This window comes from Elaeis guineensis, chromosome 3, assembly GCF_000442705.2.
Source record: "Elaeis guineensis isolate ETL-2024a chromosome 3, EG11, whole genome shotgun sequence".
Taxonomy (NCBI): Eukaryota; Viridiplantae; Streptophyta; class Magnoliopsida; order Arecales; family Arecaceae; genus Elaeis; species Elaeis guineensis.
Window position 1 is genome coordinate 108,993,554 of NC_025995.2, and position 20,812 is coordinate 109,014,365.

Sequence of the window (20,812 nt, forward strand, 5' to 3'; positions counted from 1 at the left end):
GACCTGGACGCAAGGGGCTCTGCGTCATTTGTGACAGAGGAGCTTGGCAAGGAGCGGAATCTGTGGATAATAATGACGGATGACTGTTGAGAGGGTGCGTGAAAGGGAAAGGACATCCGAATTTTCATTGGCAGCAACTGTTCCTCTTTGGACAATCACAGAGCTGGCAAACGTCGAGACGGTCGAGGCATGGGACATACGGTTCCAAAGAGCAACCGCGATTTGACTCCGAGGAAAAGATACCGGAGAGGCAAGCATGACAAAGCCTAAAGGAAAGCTGTGAAGAATCATTTGGAAATAGTTTGTGATCCTCATGTGGATCTCCACGCGAGCAGAAATTATGTGTACAATAAAATGCAATTAATAATGTTTATAAATTACATACGATGCTCTACACAAATAAAGCTTAAGCAAGACGGATTCCTGTGCAAAGAATATTCTCGAGGCCTTCAAACAGTTTACGGTCAAACTCCAGATAGACTGGCCAATTTACCAAGCTCAAATGGGTCCGCGTAATAGTATAGTTTGATTCTGTTTGACAAAGACAAGCCTGAAGCCAATGGAAGAGTTCCAAAATTTGAGTTATCCTGTTCAGCAATATCATCTGCAAAGGCAGCAACATCTCCAAGTAGTCTGAAAATAACCATTCGGGCCTGTATCGGCCGTGGAAAATCAAAGTACAGAGCCGTCCCTGCTTTCACTTCTGGTAACCGGTATTCCCCAACTGTAACATAATTTCTTGGTTCCTGCATTGAAAAAAAAATTAAAAAAAAAAGGGGGGGTTTAACTGTGTTGCCTGAAAACCTAAGCCAAAAAGGATTGCCACCTATGATCATTGCTGTTAATAAAAATAAATCCTCCAACAGCTGAAAAATTGTTAACAAATCATTGACTTCATAAAGCTCGTAAAATAGGTAGTTGAACATTGTTTATAATTGAATATATAAGCACTCTTTTGGCACTTGTTAGTTCTTACATTTTATTCTGAATATTAACTTCAGTTTCTATATCACTTCAGCTTTGTAGTGTATTATGTTCATCAAAACAAAAGAATGAAATTGATTCATCAGAATAAGCTACAATTTCTCTCTTTATGACATCCAAACAATGTAGATGGTAAGATACCACTACCTGTCTATAACCTGCTATGAGAATCTAGGCTTCTCAGGTGTCTAGTGATCATAATTACATAAGTGATCATATGTTATTCCAACCTTAGGCATAAGAAACTTCTATTTTCATCAAATTTTAGCTCTGGGAAGGCCCAAGAGGCACATCCCATTTTGTTTCCTTCTACAAGAGCAAGAATAATCTTTTGAGCTTTTTATTATGCTATCCTTAATTAGCAACCTACATGTTGTCTCACTTAGAGTATACCATAGACAACTAGAAGATACAAGTTATAATGACCCAGGACCTCACCCAAAAAGGCTAGTTGGAAGGTATTATTTAGATTCCTTACCCTATACAAATACCAAGATCTTCCCAGTGAATAACCAATGTGGGACTAAATATATGCCCGCACAGGTCCTTACATCCCTCCATTAAGAATCCTGATATTCTCATTAGGCTAAGGATCCGAATCCACACATTCATTCATAAACACTACGATCGGCCCGTGGTTAGCTCCAATGAACCCATACTGCAGTTTTTCCATATCCACATAACCTATAAGCTAGACCAGCTCTGATATAATTTGTCAGAACATAGAACCTCATCCAAAAGGCTAACCGAAAAGTGTTATTTGGATTTCTTGATCCTATACAAATACCCAAGATCTTTCTAGTGAATAATCAATGCAGGACTGAATATATGCTCGCATGAGTGCTCACATCTCCCCCCCCCCCCCTCCGTTTAAATCTTAGCATTTTTATTAGGCTAAAGGATCAAATCCATACAAATCCATTCACAAACACCATGACCAGCCTTTGGTCAACACCAATGAAGCCGTACTGCAATATCCTTTAATCTACATGAGCTACAGACTGGATCAGCTCTAATATTATTTGTAACAATTCAATATCTCACCCAAAAAAACCAATTAGAAAATATTATTTGGATTTTTTAGGCTATATAGGCACCTAAGATTTTTCCAGCAAATAATCAATATGGAACTAAATACATGCCCGCATGAGTCCTCACACAAGTCGCCACATTGACATCACAATTATAAATGTTTCTGATCTTAGGACATCCCTACCTTAATTTATTCTTTTTTTTTTTTTAAGGAAGTACACAAGTTATTCAGTTCATTTAATCCCAGTATGCCCATAGAACTTATTTTGTCGATCTAAATTTTCTTTATTTAGTCTTGCAGTTGCAGTAACCTCAGTTTTTTAAATGGCCAATATCTACTTTAATAGGTTTCCGCTTGTATTCATCCCTCAAAAAGACTGGTAGCACAATTTTCAACAATAAGAGAGCTGCTCTGATGAACAATGCAGAAGAGGAACAAGATGCACAGCAGGCAATGATTTTAATTGAATCAAATTGTTTTGCATATTATGGCCATCAGATATCCAGAGTAAGCCTAAACATAGACTTCTATATTTTGTCCAACAAGGAGATAAAGTATTGTATAAATACATAGTTCTGCAATTAAGTGAAAAGCTGTCAAAAGAAATTCCTGATTTCCATGTCACAATGTGCCAAAGAAAAAAAAGGTGGAGGTGTTTGTGCAGAATCCATAACTTGTGCCAAACCAACACAGGCCAATACAATATGCAGCCACTACAGCACACCTGTGCTCGTGCTGGCACTAATAAAATGAAGATTCTAAGGCTTTATTCTTCTTTTCTTGATAGGAGAAAATTCAAAAGCCCTAATACATCATTTCTTTATGCTACCATGCTTGGGTAATTTCCACGTCCATCTATTGCCTCCATAGGGAAATCAAATGTCTAAAACATGTTTAAAACCCAGAAGTAACTGTGTCATGGGACACCAATTCAATCTTCAGGTCAATCAGTAATGGACCACGATGTCATTATGACATCAGGTACACCAATTGCCAATTAATTTCATAAAAATAAATTAAAATTACATAATTTTGCTAATAATACCAAAAAAATTCTTAAAACTTTTTATCATTTTTCTAATAATTTTTAGCACTTTTTTCTAAACAGCACTTTTATGATAATGCATAACATCACAATATTAAACTATAACTAAGATATGACTGATGGATACAATCTCCCAATCTACCCCATTGTCCTTTGAAGCTGCCCAAACTCCAAAACAAAAAAATCATCTTTTCCACCAGATCAACATTCAAAAATGTATAAATGCTCCATCAAAAATTGCTTGAAATAGTTAGGAAAAATCTCAAGAGATGAAAAATATTTGTTTTATGCAAAAGATATAAAAAATTAAACCAAAACTCCAGATAAACAAGTAAATAGAGATGCCCAAGAAAAAATGCAGCATAAGAATTTGTTAAGTCAAAATTAGAATTGGCTCAAATGAGTTTGGGGAGGGAGGAGAGGGGGAGGAGAAGAGATAAGAAAGGGATGGATAGAGAGATAGATAAATAGATAGTTTGGGGAGGCAGGAGAGCGGGAGAAGCAATAAGAAAGGGATGGATGGAGAGAGGGAGGGAGGGAGGGAGAAGGATTTGGCACTACCACTGGACCTTGAGGGTGGAGGTTGTGGATGCCATGGCTGGAGAAGATGAATTCCTTTGATTTGGAGGCTCAAAGCATCAAGGAAGAGTTAAGCTTGATCCCATCATCCCAATACCAATCACCATTCACAACCAAAAATTTTTATGTCAAATCAGACCGTCTTGTTAAAGAACTGGAAAAGGTTTGAACAAATCCGTGGTTTAGCTGGGCCGGTTCAGGTGAAAAAAAGCTGGTTTTCTAATGAAAACCGATTTAGGGCGGTTCATCCAAAATGCTTGGTCAATAAACTTATGATATGTCAGAATTATCTAATAGTATAAAATAGTAACTCAAAGTTCTGACAAAGTGAGGAAGTTTAGCTTGGAAATTTATAGCAAAAATAAAGCAAAGGAAGATATTTAGAGAACAAAACAAAATGTAATAATTGTGTTGACACAAGTATTAGCCTCCAGGTACCTGAATAGCAGAAACTTGGATATATAAAACTGCTGGCGTTATGTGTCTATCTTCTAAACAGGTCAATGAGGCTTCCCATAAATCCACATCCAAAGGAGAAGGTGAATGAGTAATTTGTGGTTTTATCACATTTAAAGCATCCAGACGGAATCCTGCTAATCCAGGTACTGTAGGTGATAAAAACTGCTCAAGGACAAGATCATTATCTGTTAACCTTTCAGCTTCAACTGGAACCTGAAAAGGATCGGGAGACATGATCAGCGAAGTTTACTAAATTTAACATACAGAAAAGCACATTCTTGTTGTCAAAAGCAGCAAGAGTTTACTCTAAATCGACTCAATTGTGGAGATCTTTCTAAAAAACTTTTCATTTTTATCATTTCATGCGCTTGTGGTGATGCATCCTGGCCCAACTCTTTTCTCACAGACTTGCCAAAAACCACAATCCGTTTTGCATGGATGCACGTAACATTTTTGTCAGTTCCACAGAAAGAGGCAGGGGCATCAGGTTTTGCAAATGGATTTTCATCCAAAGAAAGAAGATTATACTCTTCTTCCAAATTCATTGAACTAGAAGCATGCTGCGAAAGAGTCAATGTCATCCAAATAATGCGGCATTGAACAGGATTGCGGAACTGAAATTTCATATGCCTTGGGATATCACTTTCTGCACCAGGTTTTTCTGGCCCACAAAGTTGTTGGGACGATGATATGAGTGATTTTACATCCCATTTTCCCATGAATGAGCGCTCATCTCTGTGTATTGTATTGCTTGCCCATATCTGGACCTGTACCAGCAACAAATTCATTAGCAGGCCATGTGAAGACATATCATTAAAAGGGGGGAAAATAGTAGGTACCTAAAAAAAAAAAGTGAACAAAAAAGTTGAAAATTGCCTGACAAAGCAAATTGTTAAGAGAGTGATAGATTAAAGAAAAAAAATTGAACTTCTTGTAAAAAAAAAATCAACATTTATGGAGGTTGAATGCAAGCATAACTTTAAGAGTAGTACTGCTAGTGAATACAGCTGCAACAGCAAATGGTCTATATCGGACTAATATTTATCCATAACTAGCTCAAGACATTTGTCTGCACATCAAAGGTTCTATAAGCCTTCAGAACTTGAGTGTATATGCTTTATGCTTACAAATGTATCCATTAAAAAAATAGTTGCTAAAGCATAGCATATATATACATATGCAAAAAAGAAAAAAAAAAGATATTTAGAATAGTCAACTGGGTTTTTGTCAAATATGAACAATTTTAGTAAATTTTTACTAATCATTGGTACACTATTGGAGCTGGCTGGGTCACTATGCTATGCCGCACCAGGTGGTACAGTTATTGCTTAAAACATACATACGGAATAACCATGCAAAGTTGCAAACAGAAAAGAGCATAAGAAACCTTGACCGGGAATAGCCTATTCCAAGTTTATGCCCAGTTTGTAAATAATAGTTGGCTGCAAAAAGAGACAATTCCGAGACTTATGCTCTTGCCAAACAACCCCACACAGATTTGCACTCTCCTCTTTCCATGTTATCTATTTTGATGTGGTAACTACAGAAGAAAGAACTCAACATGCTCATAAAGGATAAATCTTATTAAGCATGAGGAGTATTTTTTTTGGCACTGATGCAAAAGCATTACAGACAATAACTAGTATTAGATAAATCACTAATCAATAATGGGCAAAACTTCAATTAGTTTTTCTTTTTCTTTTGTGCCCGTAAGAAGTTATTTGTTATTTACATCCGTTGAAGTTATATGATTACAAGGTGAAAATGATATTTGGATTTATTAGAGCCAAGTGCCATATATTAATTTTTAGTGAATGAAAACTCAATCCTAGTTCAATCCTATATATTACTCTAGAATATTATACTTCAAAGCTAATAGCCAAAAGTATGCTTGTAATAAAACTTAACAAAGATGATGTTGGTTTAAGAGAAGGATGGTCAAATTCCGCAGCACATCAAATTTTTTCCTCAATATGACTTTTCCAAAATTCTATCCTAGGAGCACTAGTTTATGTTTGCAAATATCATCAAAGCATTGCAGGAAATAAAGTACAAAATTATGCAAAACAATCGAGAAGAGCATTTGATTAGGATCTTACGACAGGGCTGTCAGATGTTGAATAACCACATGAACTGACAAGTATGGCAACCCCAAAAACATCAGATAGACTTCCAAGAACAATTGAAAATTCTACAGTGGAGATGCTAGGGGGAGCTCTCCAATAACAATGTTGTTCTCCTATGCCAAGTGGTGCAAGTAATGAATATAATGGTTCAGAGCCCACAGCTGTGTCCACCTGCAAAGCACAGACTACTAAATAATGCTTATAAAAGAATAACCCAATAAAATATTTTTGATTTTTGAACACAGTCATAATCCAGGATGAAATTGTCCACTGTTTGTCCGGACATGTAATCAAAACCTATATTACAAAAACCACGTAATAAAGATAGAAATGACATTCTTACATAAGAAGAAGAAGACATAATCTTGTCCCATTTTGATCATACAAATCGATAATACACAATTGAAGGGGGGAAATTATGATCATGCAAATTGATAATACACAAATGAAGGGAGGAAAAGAGGAAAGCTAAGCTGCTGTGCTTAACTTTCCTACACCATGTTTTGCCACCTCAAGTTGGTTAACTGTGAGAGTAAACTATTCTCTTTGCTACCCCACCCCCCGAGTGAAGAAAGAAATATGGTTCAACCCTTCTCATTTCCCTTTTCTTTCCGGTGTCCCTATGACCTATCTCATCATTCCCTTTCTCCCGTTATCTCTGGTCACTGCTCCAAAACCTCCCCCCATGTGTGTTTACCATCTCTAAAGCCTAGCTACTTGACCATCACTCTCTCCTTCCTAGTGTCTTAAGCAATGTTGTTTGGATATTTTCAAGAAAAACCAATGGAGGGGAAGAAAAGAGCTAAGACTGTTCCAGTTTTTCTACTATAGCTATTACAAACCATGGTGTCGAGGAGAGGGGGGAGAGAGAGAGAGAGAGGAGAGACCATAGATTCCATGAACCCTTCCAATCTCCTCCTCAAGATTCCCAGAGTCCCAGCATCATTTGAAACACCAGTGCAGATAGGCTTACTGTTTGAATATGGGAAGTCAATAAAGTGTGCATTGGGATGGGAAGTCTTCCATGTTGACTGCGGAGGGGATGATTGTGAAAGAGAGGAAGGGGCAGAGTTAAGACTTAAGAGTATGGAAACTATACATATCATGAAGGGATCGAAAAAGCTAGCTGGTCTTTGTGAAGCCAGTATAGACTATTGGCATTTCTTTTTGGGTAGGGGGAGAGGGGGGAGAGAATCATTGGTTGTAAGACCTATATCCATTGAAAAATATGTATGTATAAAAAACTGAAGGCTTTTTCTTTTTTAGGTGTGAGAAACTTAGGTGTGGCTTCCCAACTTGGAAATCTTTTTTCATTTCAGTTTGCGTTCCGACAGAAGGGAACCCACAGACCAGCAACCTTAAATCTAAGGTGGGCCAAAAAAAAAAAAAAAAATCAAAACCAGATCAAGTCAGAGCTTGCAATCCGACCAACCTCATCTTAGGCAAAAACAAGTGACATACATACACCCAAACCCACCCCCACCCCCCAATATTAAAAAAAAAAAGGCCAAAAATGGAAGATGCGTGTGTGTGTGTGTAGGGGTGGGGATGGGTTTCTTAGAGATTACAAATGAACAAGTTGTGAACATTCTAGATACACTTGCGTGTTCAAGCATAGATATTTAACTTTAGAGATAATAGTTACATCTGCATAAGTTCAAAAAAGTTTGAGAAATACTCATGAACTCATGATGATCAAAACTACATACAGGGCCCAAGTTACCACATCGCTTGGATTCACAATCAAAATTCTTCAAAAGGTACATGCGTTGGTTTCCAAATAGTGAAACAATGGGACGAGCAAACTTGATCTTTGGCCTTGGATTTCTAGCTTTTCCAATTGAAAATGTTAAAACTCTTACTAGGGAATTTTGCTCTGAAAAAAGGAAAGAAAGAGCAAAAGCATCTTCCTGCTCTAAACTTATTTTAGCAATTATACGTCATTAGCATCTTATAAGAAAGAGGATCATTCTGAGATTTAAGAAAATTTCACCAACCTGCAGAGGCACAAATGTGAACTTATAGGGGTAGCCTATACATGCTGAAGGTAAGGCCCTAAATGTTTTCTTTCCTAGTCCTTACTATAATATCTTCAAATTCATTATTTTCTCGACTTGTAACCATTTTCTTATTAACTTATGTGTTTCTTTGTATTATATTACCGCTTAACTGCTAAAATAGAGTTCATGAAGGTTCTTGCCAAAATCTACAAAGTAATTCAAATTCTGGCTGGTGAAAGCCTGGCTTTAGGCCAAAAAAAAAAAATCTAGCATTAAGTTCAGAGTTGCACTTATTTACATCACTAGATTATGTTTTCTGAAGGACTCCAGGTCTTCTAAAACCTTAAATATCCTCTAACACTTTAATCAGCACCTTCCACTCGACACATATTTAATAAGGTCTTAATCAGCCCATAGAGTGATCATGCACCTATATATGTTGCTGGAGAACTACTTATGTGTTGCACACATCGACTGAAAACAAGATTAGTAGTTCCATTGATAAGAATAACAAATTAACAACCATCAAAGACATGAATAGAATAGGACATTAAGAAGGTGATTGGACAAAGAAACATCAATGCTTTGTTCAATAAACAACTGTTCTCCTTCTAGGAAATTTTGGGACAGCAGCAAATATGTCCTGCATTCTCCTGAATCCAAGATCTATTCCATGATAGCTAACTAATCATGTTTTAATAACACAACAATGAAACTCTTCACAAATGCATCAATATGACCTTCTAACCGCAGCTGCCCATGTGATTCCAATGAAGAGAAACTTCAAGAAAATAAAAGTGACAAATTACCAATTTTTTAAAAGAATTACATAAATCCAGACCATAAATCTTGGAAATTTCTCAAGGCATATTGATGTGTAAATAGTATAGATGATGAAATATCCCTCAATTTATATTTGGAAACCACAACCATGACATCATCATACGTGACGGAGTTGAACTATCATGAATCATAGCTAACAAAAAATTGAGAAAATTCACATTAACAATTTCACATCTATAGAAATCAGATATTGAGAGATTACCGAATGTAAAAAGCTTGCATAAGGGAATTCTGCAAGGGATTCAACTCCCTTAAGTAGCTTCTTTAACTGCTTCTTGCCCATATCTACACCTCTCCAGGAATTAGATATTCTGTCAACTTCGTGTCCAACAGCTTGATACAGGGCCTTCTGTGCTGCATCATCTGCATGGGCTTTTCTCCTCAAGCTACTTAAAACCCTGACATAGTCCACATACAAAGCATGAAGGATAACTTCGTTGCAGCACAGTTTACAGATAACTCCATCCACAAGAGCTGATTGACCAGTGCAAGTCCCTTCATTCTGCCCTCCGTGATTAGAACCACTCTGGCTTGATAAACTGTTGTAGATTCTCATATCTTTAAAATTATTGCTAATTAGTAAATTAGCTCCCCTCCCAGCACAGCACACTCTGCAAGCTTTTCTTTCACATTGAGAACAAATCAGAAGCAACGGTGAGCTTCCAGCAGAAGAAATACTGGAAGAAGCTTTTGAAGATGGTTGCTTTTCAGCACGAACTTCACACATGGCACCACAGCAGGTTTCTCCAAATTCATTAATATTCCAAAAATCTATAACATTTTTATCTGTAGTTTCAAGCCCAATGGAAGCATTAATTTGATCTTCATGTGCAGCCTGCCCCAATGATGCTAGGCTATCTGCATAGTTGCATACTTTTACCAGGTAGGAATCATCAAGCAAGCGATTTGGATCTATTGTTGCAGGATCAATGCTGATGGATAATAAAGCTCTGTCTCTTTCCGCAGCAGAAAGATTCAGGTGGAGGCGCTGAATTTCAAGCTTCATGGCTTGCATAAAGTCAAATTCCCTCCCCTAAAAATGGTGCATTAAGGTGTAATTGGATTTTATATTAGAAATTGGCAGCAGATCTACCAAAATATATTTTACATACATAGTTATACTAATTAAATCTCACAAATTTAACTTTCGAACCAAAAAGCATAGAGTGCACATCTCAGTAAGGTTTTTCCAGAGCCTCAAGCAAGACATAATTAATATACATCAGTGCATGTATACACATATCTATAAACAAAAAGGACAGATTGTTCAATCTATATGAAATGTCTTTTATGATTTTTTTCACTTTTATTAATAGAATGTACTTTAGGTGTGTGCTCCTATAAAACAAAATGCATCGCCATAGTCCTCGATCATTCTAGGCCATTTGATCTCCCTAAGCAGCTTAAATCAGAAAGGCATCAAAAATAGAGGTAAGAGGTTGCAAGGATCATTGGCCAATATGGTACAACCGTACAACATACCAACATAAGGTACCTGCTGACACAGCTTTAAGCACAAAAGGTCTAAAAATTACAAAAACCCCATTGAGATTTATGTTTATTACACTTACACCTAATAATTTATAAAAACTATACTTACACCCAATTAAATTAACAGCATTAGTAAAACTGTTTACCTCATGTGAAAAGTCAAAATTGCCCTTGGGTGGGGAAAAGGATGCATGCACTTATCCATTTTCTTATGTCCTTGGGTGGCAGTTATATTACTTAAGGTTATTTTCTTTATTTCTTCTTTTTTTTTTTCTGATGTGGTATTTGCATCTCATTTAAGGTTAACGGTTTGACTAATGTTCTATTAAGTTATGAATTTAAGTGTTTAGATAAAAATAAATGCAAGGGTGTAAGCATTAGTTTTTCAAACTATTGCACATAAGAGTAATTTACCCCCAATCTCAGGGAGGTTTTTGTAATTTACTCAAACATCTTCAAGCTCAATACCAAGCACTATGTGTTCAATTTGGGCTGGTTATCCCTCAAATTGGTCTCAAGGAGGTGCTAAGTACTGATTTCTGGCTACTGAGGTACACGCTAGCCAATACACCCAGAATTTAAATCCTTGATCTTCAGCACTCCTAGAAGTAGAAGCAAGAAACTTCAGAAACAAAAAAGAAAAAAAAAAGGAACGAGAAAATAAAGAAAGAAGAAGCCTGGTTACCTACAGTGCATCTGCCTATAAAGTTGTATTAAATACTATGAAAGCTATAAAGTATTTAATAATAAAGCATAATTTGTTGTTGTACACAATTCTAAAATAGAACGGTGCTTTTTGAGTCTTAGAAGACAATGATACATAGATCCTGAAAGGAAAAAATTTTAAAGGACTAAAGAAGTTTTTTATGAAATATGGAAATGATAGATAATGCTTATCTGAAAGTCGGTTAAAAGCATAAGGAAGCAGGTCCAAGCATAGTCACAAGTTCAGCATTCAGGAACAATTTGACAAGGTCCAAAATATCAGAATTTGGAAAAATGGGCAAATTCAACAAGTGTTTAGGGGAAACTCAGAAAATTATATAAAAGCAAATTTCTGATCATATTTTCATATATGTAATAAGTAAAAATCTCTTGTCATTGGATGTGAAATAGAACACAAAGAAGAACAGAAAAAAGACGCCGTGTTTTTCCTTTTCTATCAACAGTAGTTCACTGTTGGTCATTCGTGAGATTGTTACAGACTAGTCTCTTTTTACATGAAAAACTAATCAGGACTGCAGTTTATTATAAATGGGAAAGCATAGTCCTCGTTGCTCAATTAAAGCTTAACTCCCTTAATATCTTTATGTTTAATAATATAATGTAACTTTTTTTATGTTATACAAATACAAACTCCAATGATTCACATCTCCACTCTCCATGTCAAGGTTCATCATCTTGGTACCGGACCCCGTACCAGTACCATTCTAGTATAATGTTGGTACATGGTATGGTATGAGATGACGAAGTGTACCAAGTGTCGACATGACACAAAACTGCATAGCGGTTTGATACCAATATGGTACATCCGATATGATATGGTATTGACTACTACAGCAAACCTTACTCCATGTTAAAATAATAGAATAGATCAACATCATAATTACCATTTAAATATAAAGAATCATCAAAATTCATTACTAACTAGATAACAAGGACTACTTTGTCTCTTTTATAAATAAGTAGGCCGTAAATATAATTTTGTAAAAAGAGGGCTATGCTGGGATTGGGCTGAGATAGGACCAATATGTCAAAACCCTATGACTTTATTGCTGAATTACTAAGAGATTTCAAGGCCTTTTGGCTTCTAATATTTCTTTTAAAAAAAAAAAATCAAGCTTTTCAAACAGAAAACAAAGGAATATGAAATTCACATTTTTTCAAGATCTTGGGAGATTATACTTTCCTTATGGGGTAATCGAGCATGTGGTCCACAAACTTGTACAATTTGTTTCCAGTTTCCCCAAGTCCTGAAAACCTTCAGCTATTCCACCACAACCACCTCACACCCTCCAGCCCAACACCACACCCCCCCCCCCAACAAAATCTCAATGCATCCCCAGCACCAAAAGCCTCCAAGCAACTTTGGATCGTTTTATGTGTATACTCCATGAATACACATCCCAATAGATCCTGAATAGTTCAATACTTCAAATTATTTGTCAACCACTAATGATGCAGTGAACTAACCGCAGAATAATTAGCTTGACTTGCAGATGACAAACAAGTCAAGAATTTTTGAAATATTCAATATATAATGTTATTATGGATCCAAGAGCAGAAGCAAGATTTTTATCTCTTCCTTGTGCTACTCCTAAGCTTTTTAAGACTATACATACAACATTTGGACCATGCTCCTTTTTGATGCAAGTCTAGGAAGCACCATAAGTTGAGTTTGATGAACTGCAGAGTTCAGTGAACTGCAGATTCTATATAGAGCTTCTTTTAACCCAAGTCATTGGAAATAAACTACAGTTATAGAGCATTTGGAGTTCATTTCAAAGTTCGAACGTCCCATCAGGTGGCTCTTGACAAGTCAAGGCTGAGCTGAGTTAGATTGGCCACAATTGAGTCCAATATGCTCAGGTTGGGTCAGGTCCAAATAGGCCGCATCAGGTCAAGGTGCAATTATGTTAGTTTGGAGAAAGTGGGCCGTGTTGAACCAGTTCAAGTCTATTTAGGCTGGGTCAAGAAACACAATCACTGCTAAACATTACCATAGAAGTATATAGTTCAAAATTTCTAATGTGCAAGTACATGATGGATCAGCTGAGCTAGATACCGAGAACTAAAAGAATGATTCAAGGTTTAAAGTAGATAAATGAAGGAAGTAGAACGGACAAACTAAATGAATGAAGACAAGCCACTTAAACAAAAACATGACATATAATATATACTCAGAATGGAAAAATAGGTAATGGCATTAAATCTGGGAATATACAGGAAATGCAAGGATAATGGTCACATAAGATAGGAAAAGCTGTCAAAGTAACCATACCTTATTAGATCCACAGAGAGTTTTGTAAAAATTTATGTATTGTTGAGTGCCGCTGTACTCTCTAACACTTTTATTTTCTGACTGAGCATGCACATCAGAAGCAGCTGGAGAAAAGTTATCATCACCAGAACTGTCAAAGAAATCCATAAGGCCCCCATCACTCAACCCAGTATTTTCTGGTACATTTGAAACCTCTGATTGAGATGTAGATGCAAGATCACCAGTAAGAAGGTCCATGACACAGTTGATAGCATTTGGTTTAGCAAGCGGATGACCGCCTCCATTGATTGAAGATGCATTCTGATTATAATTGGCACATGGGTCACATAGAAAAGGATTTATGGAATCATTTGCATCTAAACCATGTTGAGAAGTGTTACTCCGCCTATGTCTTTCTTGGAGAAACTCAATGAATTTAGCACCAAATCCTTTATTAGTAAATATATTTATCCAAGGAAGAGAAACACCAAGTACTTCAATCTGTAAAAGACTCATGCTTAGACATTTACTTGAAGTAAACCAACTGACCAGAAAGCCATGTACAAAATAAAATGATTAAGAAAACATATAATGAATTCCATCATCATGCCAATGATTAATCTGAGAAAATAGACTATAAATTAAAAAAAAAAAATGAAAGCAAACAAATCGGACTCTACTTATATTATGTTCCTAATGACATCAACTAATCTTCTTAGCAGGAAAGCATTTTTAGAAGCAATGATCATTTGCGCAGGAGAACAAAGTAGTGGAAAGGAAAAACAGAGCAGTACCTTAACTAAGAAGCATTGTCTCATCTATATGGGTGGCTTAGATCAAGGTTTGATCCATCAAACATTAAAAACATTTTGTGACTATCAACATACTGTCAACCCTCTGATTTGGTGCCAGGATCTGCCAAGGCAACTTTGGGCAAGAGAAGGTGTTGCCATGAAACCAAGAAAGTTATCTATCAAGCAAGTGACCTACATTTTCAGTTACATATTTCAAGTTCCTGCAAATCAGAGAGCAGCAGTCCAAGTTTTGTCTAGACTTTGAAAGAACCGAGAAAAAGAATATCAAACCACATCTTGAAACTCAAGTTTTGCAGATAAAACAATTTATGTGAACAATATGTGGAGAACAAACAATGTTAATAGTGTCAATGGACATTAAGAAACAAAATCCAGAAGTTAAAAGTTAGTATTATCAACAACTAAGGTTGCCCGCTCAAACTATAAAGGTACAGCAAGTATTCATTAGTGAGAACACAACAAATGACAGTTTCCAGTAAAAGGTAGTTCTACATTCTTAAAATTTTATAATAAAAGAGATGGCCAACAAAACATTTACCAAAATTAGCTAAAAGTTGAATGAAAACAAAACTAATAAGTTCACCGTCATATGGCATCATATTATGTCACCAATTATAGTTACTAATTTAATCCTTCAATAAAGTGAAGGTTAAGAATAATTAAAAAAAAAAAAGAAACCGTTCTATATTTCATTCCACTGAAATTACCCAACAACTAACCATCTATAATAACGAGAAATATCCAGAATGATGTAGCATTTCAATAAAGGTCAATATAATCAAAGATAAAAATTTAAAGAACTAATAAATATTTAGTTCTCACAGACTGCAACTACCCGATGCTACATGTTTCAATATCAACGTCGTACCTCACCAAGAGTAAGAGGCATTCTTCCAGGAACAGAAGGATAGAAAGTAAGTGCAACAACACGAGTGAGAAAGTTCAATTCTCCCTCCAATTCCTCAAAGTCATACAGCAAAGGACGATAGGAACTTTCTTGAGCATGCAAGTGAGCACTTTTACCGGTGACAGCCAAATCCTCTGGATCGATTCTTCCTGTTAGGGGAATTGAAAGATTTGTCCCATTTGAGCACTGTGGTATACATGCACCCTACAACAACACGAGTTATGTGCTCAGGTTGGCTGTAACATAGAAAACTCATTGCCATCAGCTCTATGGCACTCTTTTCATGATAGATAACATAGCACTAATTCACATCCAATGAAAAAGGAGCAAGACACTAGATACTAGAACAAATTGGAGCTTGGAAAAAATCTCGACCACGTATAAAATGTCTTAGTGATAAAAAATAGTAATACTTGTTGTGTAGCACAATATTGAATCCAGGTTCAATCACTATATGTTGCCAACAAAATATCGCATGGCATAATATTGGATCCAAGTTCAATCACTACGCATTGGAAGAAAAAAAGAAAAACATATACTAACCTTAACTTGATTATGTGACTAGCTAGAGGTCAATCAGTAAAATTCTTTATTACACATATATGAAATTGCTACTGCCGTTTAAGCTGAATATGGAGCACCGGTGTAACGAGGAAGAGTTATGACAAAACAAGTACATAGAAGGAGGATTGGAACTTTCAAGTTGCAAGTTCCAATGATGAAGGATAAAATGCCTACTCGAATAATATAGCATTCACAAAAAGATCGAGACTTAATAAAGACTTGGATAAGTGATAGCCATGTAAGTCCGGAAGAAATTTGAGATAATTCTAACTTATATTTGAAATATCCATGCATATGCAGAATGATCATCCACAAATAAAATAATAAAAAGTGAGTGGATTTGGGAATTGAAACAGTTCCAGCACATTAGACGGATCTAATTTCTGAGAAGCACTCTGTAACACTCCTCTTTTGGGGCAAATGTTACCCTATGATGCTTTCCAAACTCACAACCTTGCAAAGAACTTGCAACAAACAATCACAGGAACTATATGGTCACACATAGATGCTTCAGCCTGCAATGCATGCAAAGCACTGGGGAAAAAACTACCAGTCAAATGACATGATGATAAAACCATCTCTTTTCCTGCCTATTGCCCTTCATCTTCTTTCTCATGTGCAGGTCCCAAGATACAGAGTGAGTAGGAAATAAGTCAATAAACAGTTTCATAACCTGGTTAACTTACAGATGGTGAGCTCACCGAGAGCTTGAGAATTCACAAAGATGAAGGAAGCGACAGTGGAGCAATCTTAACTGCATCCACTTTATGGATGAACCATCAGCTGCATTAATTGTGCAGTATAAAAAGAGAAGAACAAGAGAGATGAAATTTGCCGCTCACCAGTCATGAGATCTGATGCTACCTTGAGGTTGATGTCCCGGCAAACTAACAGGGAGCTAGAGGGCACACCTAGTTGTCTGTTGGAGCCCAGTCACTAGCCCACTGGAGCAAAAACAACTGGACCCACGGGATGACCCTATCCAAAGAATTAATACAAACAGAGATGGGTGATGGAAAGAGAAGTTGTTGCTGTCATAGACGGAGCAAAAAAAAATAAGCCTAGAGTTCTAACCCTTGAGAAGCAACATAAAGTGCCATCGCCATGAAGGATGGTTGTGTACTAACTAGGGCCAGCTTATAAGCAAAGCTCAAAATTTGTTATAATCCTTGAAATAGTGACATTTGATGAAACATCTTGATGCAGCTTAAGCCACGTTTTGATGGAAAGGGAAAGAAAACGCACGAAATAAAAAAAAACATCAAAGAAAGAAGAAACTCTCTTCTCTAGAGTTTGATTCAATAATCACGAAATAAACTATATTCTGATTACAATGATGGCCAAAGAAGCCTTATTTATAGAGTAAAAGTCCTAATCTAATAGCAAAAAGACTTTAAAATAAAATAGAAAAAAGATTAACATAGGGATCGAAACTCCCAATTCAACTAGGATTCTTCTGGACTCCCGTTGAATTGTCAAACAACAGAATTAGACTTCGAAATTCAGAATGGCTGCGAAGCGGCCAACCTCATAAAGCACGAAAAGAGCTTTCCAAAATGAGGTCATAATAGTGATTCTGGCATCGGATAAGAGAGTTATGGCCATTCTAATGCAGCAATATCAAAATCGACAAGATTAGGTGCAGTCAACCCGATTTCTTAACCTTTCAGATCCGTTTCTTCAAATCACGGTTTGCACTAGCTATGACGTCTGCATCATACTCCCTCGGTTGAAAAGAACTCATCCTCGAGTTCGAAGAATCTAATGCTTCCTACAAGAGTAATTCATCAGAAGGTTGATACTGGTCTCTGGCTTTGATGTAGGTAGATCTTCCTTCTTCATCGGTACCAGAGTAATCTTCTGACGGTCGTTCCAGAACATGTAGATATTCCGGCGACCATCATAGGCGACGCTGCGATCATCCTACCAAGGCCTCCTTAAAAACACATGACAAGCATCCATGGCAACGACGTCACCCAAATCTTGTCGAAGTATTTCTGTCCAATTAAAAATGAGACAAGACAGCGACTATTAACAACCACCTCATGCCCTTTTCGAAATCATGATAGCTTGAATGGCTGAGGATGTTTTTCGATGATCAGATTCAGCATAAAGATGACCTCTTGAGAGATGATGTTCTCGCAACTACCTCCATCGACGATGATCTTGCAGACCTTTTCTTTAATAGTGCAGCAAGTATGAAAGATGTTGGTCTGCCTCTAGTCTTCTTCTTCCTTCTTGAGAGTAAGCAAGCTCTTTCGAACAACTAATGCCTCTCTTCTATCCCCAAATAATAGAAAATCATCCTCCTCCTCGCCTCCATCATAGATAGGCTCTTGATCCTCATCAGATGGTTCTTCTTCTTCGATCAGCAACTGCTTTCTAGACCATTTAGCCAGCTTCTTACACTCGCTTTGCACATGCCCGATCTCGCCATAATTGTAGCACTGCAGCATCGAAGATCCCATTAAGATTGGCTTCGAGGACCTCGTATCAATAACACCACGAACAAGAGGGGTAGAAGTTGTGTTGCGCCACACGTCCCTTTGATTCTCCAACGCTTGGTTGCTCTGCAGAAGAGGATCAAATCTGTGCACCAGCCTTCGTCTCAGCTGCTCCTTAACAACTACAGTATGATGGTATGCTTCCTTGATCGTCTACAGAAAGTGAAGCCTCAAAGCATCTTAGATCTACTACCGTAATCCACCAAGATACCTCGCAACCATCTGCTCTTTGCTCTTCATCAGGTTTCTGGTGACCTGTTGATAGAACGTGTAATCGTCCACAGATCTAGGCCCTTGTTGAAGATTTTGCAAATGCTGATACAGAGACTGCATGTAGTTGAAGGGCAAAAATTTCTCCCTCAACGTCTTCTTCATCTTCTTTCAGTCTTGGATCTTTGGCTTGCCTCGGCACTCCCTGATGTTCTTCAGCTGTTGCCATCATGCAAAAGTCCGATCCATCAACTTTAGCACGACAAATTTCATCTTTTTATCATCTGGGACCTTCTTATACTTGAAGATGCACTCGATCTGATCTAGCCAATCGAGGAACACCTCCGTTTGTAAACTATCCGAATATTTAGATAAATCTACTCTAATGGAATCAAACCAGCGGATTAGATGCTCAAATGAATCACTTCGACCTTCACGCCGGTGGATAGAAATACCCCTATGGAAGCGGTTCAAAAAATCTAAGGCCTCTTCATCAGATCGACGTTCTGGATCAGCCTCAAATCTCGCCTTTCGAATTTCCAACTGCGTAAGATGCGTAGTCAGTTCTGTCACCTGTCTCTTCAAATCTTCGCACTCAATCATCATATCCCATTCCCACTGCATGATTTCATCATGGGCCACCACCATCTGATTTGCAGGTTAGTTCTTTTTGCAACTACCACCCGCCATCTTGCCTACAGAAAAGAATTCGCTCAAAATTGATAGGGCTTTGATACCAACTGGCACAGCCTAAGCCACGTTTTGATGGAAAGAGAAAGAAGATGCACGAAACAAAGAAAAACGATAAAAGAAGAAGAACTCTCTTCTCTGAAGTTCGATTCAATAATCATGAAATAAACTATATTCTGATTACAACGATGGCCAAAGGGACCTTATTTATAGAATAAAAGTCCTAACCTAATAGCAAAAAGACTGAAACAAAATAAAAAAAGTTTAATATAAGGATTGAAATTTTCAATTCGACTAAAATTCTTCTAGACTCTCATTGATCTATCAAACAATAGAATTAGGCTCCAAAATTCGAAGTGGCAGAGAAGCAGCCAGTCTTGTAGAGTACGAAAAGAGCTTTCTAAAATGAGGTCATAAAAACAATTCTAACACCAAACGAGAGAGTTATAACCGTTCTAGCACAGCAGTAATGTCAAAATTGATAGGATTAGGTGTAGTCAATCCGATTTCTTGACCTTTCGGATCCATTTCTTCAAATCATGGTTTGCACCAGCTATGTCGTCTGCATCACATCTGATATTGTACTACATCCTTAATATCTAGCATATATTTTGTTGATGATGTTGGTTTCCTTTTCAAATTTCATTTTCCACAATGACTTCCCTTTATGACCATGGTCACACACCATAATGCGACACACTTGCCACTTCTTTGGCATCTTGGGTCATGGTTCATTGTAATAGTACCTTATAAATAACTTAGCGGTATAGTATGGTATGGCCAATATGGTATGGTATAACTCCTATATCATACACGGTTAGGAGACTTTTTTCACACCCAACCACGATCTCACCCAAAACTGAGCAGTATGGTCTGTACACGAAATAAGCAGAGCCGGTCAGTTACACCGATATAGATTGGTTTGGCCCTTGTGCCATATCAAACTTGGTATTGTATTGGTACCTTACAGATATAGTATTGTATGCTCGATACTGGGCAATATGCGTCGGTATAGGGAACCATGTCTTTAGTAATTCTTCTAGATCTTTTATCGTATTGTTGAATGGAAATACGGACCAATTTCCCATGTAAATGGCCAAGTATACTACAATCAAGTTGAATCTATATAATAGACATCACAAAGCAAGGAAACCTCGATAACTAGCAAAAAGAATTGCTCAAAAACTTCATGTCCCAATTTACGGCAAACAAGAAATTTGCAACTCAATAGTTCCTATTGTTTTTTCTATAAAGTTTTGAGGTCATTGATAAGAAGGTGCTACATGTTAGGTGTTCAAAAAGGGGCATCACAAATGAATGGTATTTAGTAATAGATTAATAATCCTATTGAATTAAGAGGATCTTGGAGATCAGTGAATCATGTTATTTTTTTTTTTCAAACGAGTAGATTGAGTGAACCCTGTATCAATCATTGCAATTTTGTGGTATACAATTTTGGAGCTTCAGTGGGTCTCCATTCTATTCCACATACATCTTGTTATTTGGGAATCTGACCTTTGTTTATCTATTTTCACATTATCACATATAAGTGAAGAACATGTAAGATACTTTATCCACATGA

The 20,812-nt window shown here is 37.0% G+C and overlaps 1 protein-coding gene across 2 annotated transcripts in view; it reads right to left on the reverse strand.

Moving 5' to 3' along the window:
* Nucleotides 1-267: 267 nt before the first annotated feature.
* The window catches only part of LOC105041027 (probable phosphoinositide phosphatase SAC9), a 37,567-nt gene continuing 17,022 nt past the window's right edge, over nucleotides 268-20,812 (reverse strand). For both annotated transcript variants that reach the window (XM_010917817.4, XM_029263356.2), the window contains exons 8-14: nucleotides 15,224-15,466; nucleotides 13,562-14,041; nucleotides 9,272-10,102; nucleotides 6,200-6,397; nucleotides 4,406-4,867; nucleotides 4,080-4,313; nucleotides 268-746 (exon numbers count right to left, since the gene is read on the reverse strand). In XM_010917817.4, coding sequence (XP_010916119.1) covers nucleotides 465-746; nucleotides 4,080-4,313; nucleotides 4,406-4,867; nucleotides 6,200-6,397; nucleotides 9,272-10,102; nucleotides 13,562-14,041; nucleotides 15,224-15,466 — 2,730 coding nt within the window. In that variant the 3' untranslated portion in view covers nucleotides 268-464. The remainder of the gene's footprint in view (nucleotides 747-4,079; nucleotides 4,314-4,405; nucleotides 4,868-6,199; nucleotides 6,398-9,271; nucleotides 10,103-13,561; nucleotides 14,042-15,223; nucleotides 15,467-20,812) is intronic.